Here is an 8,514-nt window from a genome sequence, read left to right as displayed (position 1 = left end):
GGTTCGATATTGTAATAAAAATAGATTGATGTGAAAAAAAAAAAAAAAAAAATTGTTTTGTAGTATTTTTTTTATTTGAATAGTAATAAAAAGTTATTGATGTGGTGTACAAAATAAGAAAATGTTAAAATAAATGAAAATGTGAGATGAATTGTCTTTGCCTTGCCTCCAAATGCGTTTACCACTCACTTGAGGTCCGTCTTCATCAATCTCATTTGCTAGCTCTCTTAGCCACCTTGTAAATTTTCTTCTTCTTCAACGGTCAGAATGTGCAAAAAGCTTGATCAGAAAGTCCACATGTTCCTTAAATGTTTGTAATACATGCATTCTTCTGGCATTTGGTTAATTTGCAAAGAGACCAAAAGAAATCATACATAATCATGCAGACATTTAATTTAACATTATATGCAATCTCATTCACCAGTTGATTGTTTTTCTAAACTCCTGAATCCTGATTCTTGAGTTGGGATTGGGGGATGATGTTTTTAGGGGGCAAATTCATGCATTCATATCATCAAAACATTGTTCTGAAAAGGATTCAATCCAAAACGCATCACTAATGACGCCTAAAAGATGCCCCAATTATTTAAATCTACCCTATATTAGGCTATTAGCCTCTACAAGACTCGGATCAATTCTGATCTGATCCACTCTGGTTGAAAACCAACCCTATAACAGCAGCAAAAAGTGCACAAGGAAAATAAGCACAACTTGATTAATGACTTAAGCATCGTCAAGAGCAAGGACACCAGGGAGTGATTTCCCCTCAAGAAGCTCCAAGCTGGCACCACCTCCAGTAGAGATATGGCTCATCTTGTCAGCTAGCCCAGCCTTCTCCACGGCTGCAACAGAGTCACCTCCTCCAATGATAGTTGTCACCCCCTTGCCACTTAGCTCAGCCAGCTTCTTCGCTATTGCCTGCAAACAGAAAACAATAGCCCTCACTTCTCAGAAGCCTAACCTAACAACATTGTCTATCTGAAGGTCTAGTCTGGCAAAACAATCCCATTTCCCACATTTGAAGTGCTCAATTTACTACAGAAAATGAAATTCTCATTTAAGAAGATCTTTAAAAACACATTCAAAGGCAGTTAGTTGCAAGGCCATTAAACGCTAATGGTTTTTATTTGGGGGGGGGGGGGGGGGGGGGGGGGGGGGGGAGGGGGGTGGGGGGGGGGGGGAGGGGGGTGTGGGGGGTGATGTAGAAAAAGAACATCATTACAAAGGAAAGATCGAATTGGAAACAAGTCCCTCACATCCAAAGAAGTCAACTTGATGATAAGCCAGTTCAAAAGATTTATGCCCATGGTCATTTACTGCATCTCTGGGGCAAATGACCACCTCCAAACTAATGGCAACAGAAGAAAACCAAAAACTTGGTTGGTCAACCCATGAATGGTTCAATTAAGAGAGTTCTTTGTTGATTGGGTAGACTTCTAAAAATGCAGTTGGAGAAAGGAATGATATTGTAGTATAGATATAAAAGCTCAGCGCAAATGCGATGTTATCCATACCTCAGTTCCCGCTGCAAATTTCTCAAACTCAAACACACCCATAGGTCCATTCCAGATTACTGTTTTGGTATCATCCAGAGCTACACTGAATGTCTTGATAGAATCAGGTCCAATATCCAATCCCATCCAACCATCTGGAATAGCAGATGCTGGAACAACCTGCAAATACATAAAAGATTTTAGGACCTCTCATGCAAATTCAAATCCTTGGAGACTCGCAATCAATAGGAAATGGTGTCAGCAACAGTGTAAAAGTTATTGTCAACTAAATGAAAAGGAAAAAACAAATATATTGGTGTCTCCATTATGTTCCCCTAATTAGGAAGCATTTCACACTCCACCTTAAGGGACAGAATCAAAATTTATAAAATAAATGGCTCTTAACCTTGCTATTAGCATCAGGAGCAAATTTGTCAGCAATAACCACATCAGTCGGAAGAAGTAGAGACACCCCTTTTGACTTGGCCTTCTCCATTAGCGATTTTGCAAGATCCAACTTGTCTTCCTCCACAAGGGATGTTCCAACTGAATAACCTAGAGCCTTGTAAAAGGTAAAGATCATCCCTCCGCCCAGCAAAAGAAGATTAACCTTCTCCAACAAGGATTCTATCACTCCAATCTTGGATGACACCTTTGAACCGCCAACAATAGCAGCAAATGGCCTCTTGGGATTTGCTATGGCACCAACAAGATAGTCAAGTTCCTGAAACCACAGAACAAGTAATGGATACAAATCAACAATGCAACCAAAAGAAAAAATACCTACAAGTTTTCCATAACCAATTAGGATGCAATTCACACAACAGTTATTTTCAACTACTCATCAGTGGTTATGAGATTATCCAATTAACAATGAAGCAGGCCCATTTGAGTGACCACTATCTCAAGACTTGTGCACTTCAAGTAAAAAAAAAGGTCCAATTTTAGCTCATTGTTTGTTTCATCATTTATGTCCCCGGTCAGTTAAGTTGGGCAAGCTCAGTTCAAACAAGGCTGGCTCATACTTAAACATGGGCAATTCCAATAGCCAGGATAGCCAAACAAAGCTTAATAGCCAATTAAAAGTTTTATCAATCTGTGCACCAATAATCCCAGCAGTAAACTCAAGTTTCAGCTTAGTTAAGCTTCCCACCATTAACTGCTGAGATTATAAACGAGTTGATCACTCCCTTGAAAGTTATGACCAACATACCTTCTGCATAAGGAATCCAGCAACAGATGGTTTTAAGTACTTAGCCACTCCCTCTGTGGAAGCATGGGCCCTGTGGGCAGTGCCAAAAGCATCATTCACATAGACATCTGCGAGAGAAGCTAGCTTCTTTGCAAATTCAGGGTCGTTCTTTTCTTCCTCCTTATGGAACCTCACATTCTCGAGGAGCAAAACACCACCTTCTGGAAGTCCAGCCACCAACTTCTCGACCTCCTCACCAACACAGTCATTTGCCATCTTAACCTAAAAATAAAATAAAAAAGAAAAGAGAGAAACGAAGAAATATTGAGAAAGAAAGCCTTGGCAGTAAATATCTTTGTGAGAAATGAAGCACTGGCTTTTAGATTTTAGTTAAACACATACACATGCAACACACAGTTATATATAAAAGAGTTACAAACCTCGGCTCCAAGAAGTTCAGACAGTCTAGGAACAAGAGGCTTCAAGCTGTACTTAGGTGTGACACCCTTTGGACGGCCCTGTAAAACCACAATCCAAGTTCAAACAAATTCATGAGTTGCCAGTTGCAAAGATACAAAAAAATTAAAAATTAAAATAGGCAGAAATCCACACAATGACTTATTAGTCCAGTTGTATAATTAAAATTTACGATACCCAAAAAAAAAAAAGGGGAAAAGAATAATAGAAACTAAGAGAACAAAGGTTCAGACCTAGATTATTCCCAGACCCCACTGCATACTTTGCAACACTACATTTTTCACTGTCATACTTCAACACTTCAATTCTACTCACTCCAGCAAACTATCATTAGCAGGCTAAACAAATACTAGAACAGAAGAAACTTAATATTTTTTTATGAATGGGAAAATAACCAAAAGGGGCATCAATTATCTCAATCTTCAAGAGAAAATTAATTGATGTCCCCTCCTTCCGATATTTGCTTGAGTACCAGCCATGATCCACAATAAGATATCAACAATCTCAATTTACTCTACTACAGTTAGCTAGTGCCAAGCGCTAAGATTTGCCCCTACTCTTTGTCTTCAGTAAACAGGACACTAAAAGTAGCTCAATTAATTTCCTTTCATAGTTCTGATATCCTACATTATCATGTAAGGTTAATTTAATAACTCCCACCAACATGAAAAAAGAAATGAAAGAAGATTTTTACAACTTTGGTGTACTACCGGTGACCATTTCATGAAATCATTAACCCATCAAGATGAGCAACCGGAACTTCAAAAACCAAGCCATGGCAGTAAAGAAAAAGGTAAAAGTCAAAACTTCAACCAAAACAACAAACCAATGACCCCATAAAACAACAAACAGATGAGAACTAGATAAGGCCATAGCAGAAAATAGCAAAACAATGATAGAGACCAACAATGAAGATTGCATTACAACAAACAGGGACCACTTATAGAATAGTAGCTCTCATCCCCAACATCTCGATTTTCAAGAAAATCCAAGGGCCCTCATGCGACACTCATGACAGTTAAAGCCTCAAATTTTCTCTTTTAAAAAAATATATATAGCAGAAAAATAGAGCCAAATAAAGAAAGGGATCAGAAACAAGCATTTCTGAACAATCAATCACAGCAATGGCATCATTGTACGACAAATTATTGACTTCGAATGATATTTGAAACAAAATACAGTATTTCAAGGTGAATCATGTAAACTCACACAGGCTCAGGAGAGCAACAATAAAAACAAGCAAGAGAGATGTCAAAATACAAATCATAATCAGTTAACATTTATAAAAAATAAAAATAAAAAAATAAAAAACACGAGTATAACCCCTCTTATTTAAGAAGGAACATAAAACAGCAATCATAGGAATCATCATTAGTCGTAATTACCCGATTACTCATCACAAGCAGAAATCAAGGGTAAGAAAGAGCTAACTTTTCAGATCTAGATACAGTAAGTAGCATAAATAGCTTTAACACGAAATAGAAACCAAAATATATCAACCTTGATATACACGGTACGAAACAATAATAGAAGAAAATGAAAAATAAAAAATATCAACCCATAAAAATCGTCCCTCGAACAAATGGTTCATCTAAAGAACTTTTCTCTTTTACATCAAAAATGCAAAAATATAATAGAAACAAGCCCACGAAAAAAAAAAACAAAACAAAACAAAACAAATTTTTTCAGACTAGTCAATATTAGATTAAACTGAGACCCAAATGGATCACAATCAATGCGATCCATATAGATCTGGATGAAACCCATCCAAAAGAAACAAGCGACAAAACAAAAATCCCTACAGCCAGAAAACGAGAAGTGCAGTTGACAAAACACAAATCCACACAAACAAATCCCACGCGAAACCAAAGAGACTAAGACAAACCCAGAACTCAAATCTCCAAAACGAAAAAGACCCAGTACTTAGAAGAGTGAAAATGAGAGGAAGAATGGCATACGAGGTGGCTGGAGAGGATGACTTTGGCTCCATGACCCTGCAAGTACTTGATGGTGGGCACAGCGGCACGGATTCTAGTGTCATCAGTGATGTTGAAGTTGTCATCCAAAGGCACGTTTAGATCGACCCTCACGAACACCTTCTTCCCTTTCAAATCAGCTTCCTTCAGTGTACTCACGCTCCTCTTGGTCGCCATATCAGTCTCTTCCCTTAAACGCACACAATAAGCAAAAACCGTCAACACCCAGATCAGAATTAAACTCGTAAAAAAGTTTGGTGGCCTTTTAGATTCGTGGGTCTAGGACTTACCAAGATCAAAAGACAAAATGAAATGTTTGAGAGCGTTACAAAGATCAAGTAAAGACAGGAGGCTCGAGAAGAATATATGGGGATTATGAGCGTGATCAGCAAGCATATGCCATCCGGGGAATTCTTGGCCCGGGTAATACGGGGTGGGGGCCGAGACTAAACGGTGTTCGGGCGAATCATCGGCAGTCACTGGTTTTGGGAGGATTTGGGCTTGGGCTTTCTTGCTTTCTACTTTTCTTTAAGTACGGAATAAATGTAATTCTTCACTTTTTCAAAAATAAAAAAATAAAAATTCTCCACGCCCATTTTACCCCATTTACCTAATAAAGGCCTACGTGGCATGAGTTGAATGGTGACTTAAAAAAATAAAATTGTCTACATTCTTTCATTCAGCTCATACCACCGTAACCGTGTGAAAGGAGTGTGATAAAATAGATTTAAAATATAGCATTAATCTTTAAGAAAATGTGTAAATTATCATCCAAGCTCCTTTTATCGAAGAGAAATTATAAAAATTATTTTATATTATTTTGCTCATCTCCGTATAGGTGAATTCATCATTGGATTTGTAGTACTTATATGTGGATCCCATAAATCTACCAATAAATTTGCAAAAGAAATGGTTGAACGAATAATATGTAACATGACTCTTCAACCAAAGACTTTGCATAGTCAAACCACCCTTTCACTCTTGGTCTTCTTTACCAAAATTCTCAAGAGCTGGAAAGCTCTTAAAGATGGTGGTTTAAGAGTAATTGACTTGATACTGATTATGGCATATGTTAGGGAATTGACCGAAAATGTTATTGAATGACTTATTTGGAAAACCACTAAAACTTACTACCATATTTGCCATAATTTGATTCTTACCTTTTAGAAAACGACCTAAAAGCCTTCAATCTTCTAGCGGAAAAATAAAAAATAAATAAATAAAACAAAGAAAAGCCTTCAATCTTTTCTTATTTTTTTTAGTTAGTAACATATGTAGAAATTTTGTATTTGTCATGTCATTTGTTTTAAAAGAAAAAACAATGGCAATACGTCAACAACTTAGCATTGAAAATACAAATCTTTTACCTTTGGATATTAGGGACCAACTCCATTTCTCCTCCTTTTGAGAGATCAAGGCCAGATGGTTAACGGTTCTTCTAATGAAAAAAAAAAAAAAAAAAGAAGAAGATAAATTATGAGCCTCAAATTAGAAGGTTTTAGTGTAATATCCCTCTCCTATGTTTGCTTAAATGCCACTATTTTATTGGCAGGTAGTTAGTTATTATTGGAAGGTGGGATCGATCTATCTTTGCAAGACCGATTTATCAGTGTCAAAGAAAATGTAGTTCGAATGAATCTAAAACTTCCATAAGCAAATGGAAGGTTATTTAAGACACGTTTAGAGCCTGTTTAAAATTGCGTTTGAAGGGTTTTAAAGTTCTTTTAACACTCAAAAAGTTCGTTTAAAGAAAAAAATATTCATTTGTTAAAAAAAATTAAAAGCACTTTTAAGGGTCCAAAAAATTATTTTTGACTTAAAATCTTTTTTGGGGGCTCTTTGCAATTCAAAACCCTAATAGGTAAATCTTTCAAACAAATCTTATATATTTGTTCTTAAAGGCTGTCATTTCATAGAGTTTATTAGATGGGTTGGTAGGTGTGTGCGCGCCCTAATATGGATGGGCTGTTAGGAGAAGGATCTTCTCCATTTCATTTGAAATGGAAAGAAACCGATTGGTTAAAATTGATGAGTAAACTGAATGCAGAGAATCCTATTACGGGTGGTTATGGGTATAAAATCAAGAAATGGTCCAAGCTTTGGTTGAAAAACTTTTGGTGCTACTATAACAGTGAGATTATAAAGTTAGAAACTTGGGAAAAATACATTTTACCCCCAAAGTTTCACCACATTTGCAATTTGGTCTCCAATATTTAAAAATTAGCAATGTACCCCAACAAATTTTCAAAAATTCGCAATGCAACACATGTCACACATCCGTCAATAATTTTCATTAGAGATAATGGAAATTATTGAAAAGACCTAATTGCCCTTATACTTAAACCAAAATAATAATAATAATTGGGTGCGGCCACCCCCTTTGGCCATTTGGCCCCTTGGGGGTGGCCTAACCACCCCCATGGGCCGTGGGCTGGCTTGCCACCCCCAATCAGGCCAAATGAGGTGGCCAAACCACCCCCAAATGGCCAAAGTCACCCCATTTTTTTATTTTGGTTTTTATAATTGGTGGTGTTTTTGAAATTTCATCAAAAAATATGGGGCAATTTTGGAAAGTAGAGACAAAAAATTGTATGTGCACTGCACGTGCTAAATTTTTAGTCAAATTAGACGGAAATAGATAATGGATAGGTCACATTGCAAATTTTTGATACTTTGTAGGGGTATATTGTCCATTTTTAAACATTGAAGACTAAATTACAAGTTGGGTGAAACTTTTGGAGGGTAAAGTGCATTTTTCCCCATAAACTTTATGTTTGTAATGCAAAAGGCAATATTTAGGTGAATTCAAAAAAAAAAAAAAAAAAAATTGAAATTAGATTTCAAATTGAAATATATCTCCCATAAAAATAGGTTTGAATGTTTCTCTTTTTTAGCCTAGTAAAAAATAAAATGCAAGTTCGAAAAATACATATGTTTAACCAAGAATTATATATATATATATATATATATATATATATAAGGTCAGTAGGATACTAGATCCAAGTATGCTCTTATGCTCTTATGCCCTAATGTCCATTTATCTCTTTCGTTTTCACCTTTATACTTTGTTGACTTAAGTATTCAAGGTAACACTGCAGGGATCCCAAATCAAGGACTAAGTGTGAATGGTCACTGATTAATTTTCTACATCAACAATTTTCTTTCTTTTAGCTTGAATGGAATGGAGCATCACCAAATTTTCATTTGCATTGGTAATTATGCAATTGTTGTTAGTGTAGCCAAGGTCATACAATTATTTTCGAATTGTTGAGATGCCATTCCTCTGCATTTCATCAAGTAGTCATGATATCGACATAAACATTCATAGACAATGATGAGATGAATCCGAGTATCATTAAAAAAAAAAAAAATCAAG

The 8,514-nt window shown here is 36.2% G+C and overlaps 1 protein-coding gene across 2 annotated transcripts; it reads right to left on the bottom strand.

The window, feature by feature from the left end:
- Positions 1 to 368: 368 nt before the first annotated feature.
- On the bottom strand, positions 369 to 5,602 carry LOC132173909 (phosphoglycerate kinase 3, cytosolic). Of its 2 annotated transcripts, none has more exons than XM_059585582.2 (7): positions 5,429 to 5,602; positions 5,121 to 5,323; positions 3,126 to 3,203; positions 2,707 to 2,967; positions 1,900 to 2,217; positions 1,515 to 1,673; positions 369 to 918 (listed from the first exon to the last, which is right to left on the bottom strand). In XM_059585582.2, the coding sequence occupies exons 1-7, from the start codon at positions 5,532 to 5,534 to the stop codon at positions 724 to 726; spliced, it is 1,320 nt and encodes a 439-aa protein (XP_059441565.1). In that variant the 5' UTR covers positions 5,535 to 5,602; the 3' UTR covers positions 369 to 723. The 2 variants fall into 2 exon arrangements, with proteins under 2 accessions (XP_059441565.1, XP_059441566.1); XM_059585583.2 differs by having other exon boundaries at positions 5,121 to 5,328; positions 5,429 to 5,518.
- Between the last annotated feature and the right edge of the window lie 2,912 nt (positions 5,603 to 8,514).

The sequence above is a fragment of the Corylus avellana genome, chromosome 3 (assembly GCF_965113065.1).
Source record: "Corylus avellana chromosome 3, dhCorAvel1.hap1.2, whole genome shotgun sequence".
NCBI classification, from domain to species: Eukaryota; Viridiplantae; Streptophyta; class Magnoliopsida; order Fagales; family Betulaceae; genus Corylus; species Corylus avellana.
This window is presented reverse-complemented; position numbering and strand designations above follow the sequence as displayed.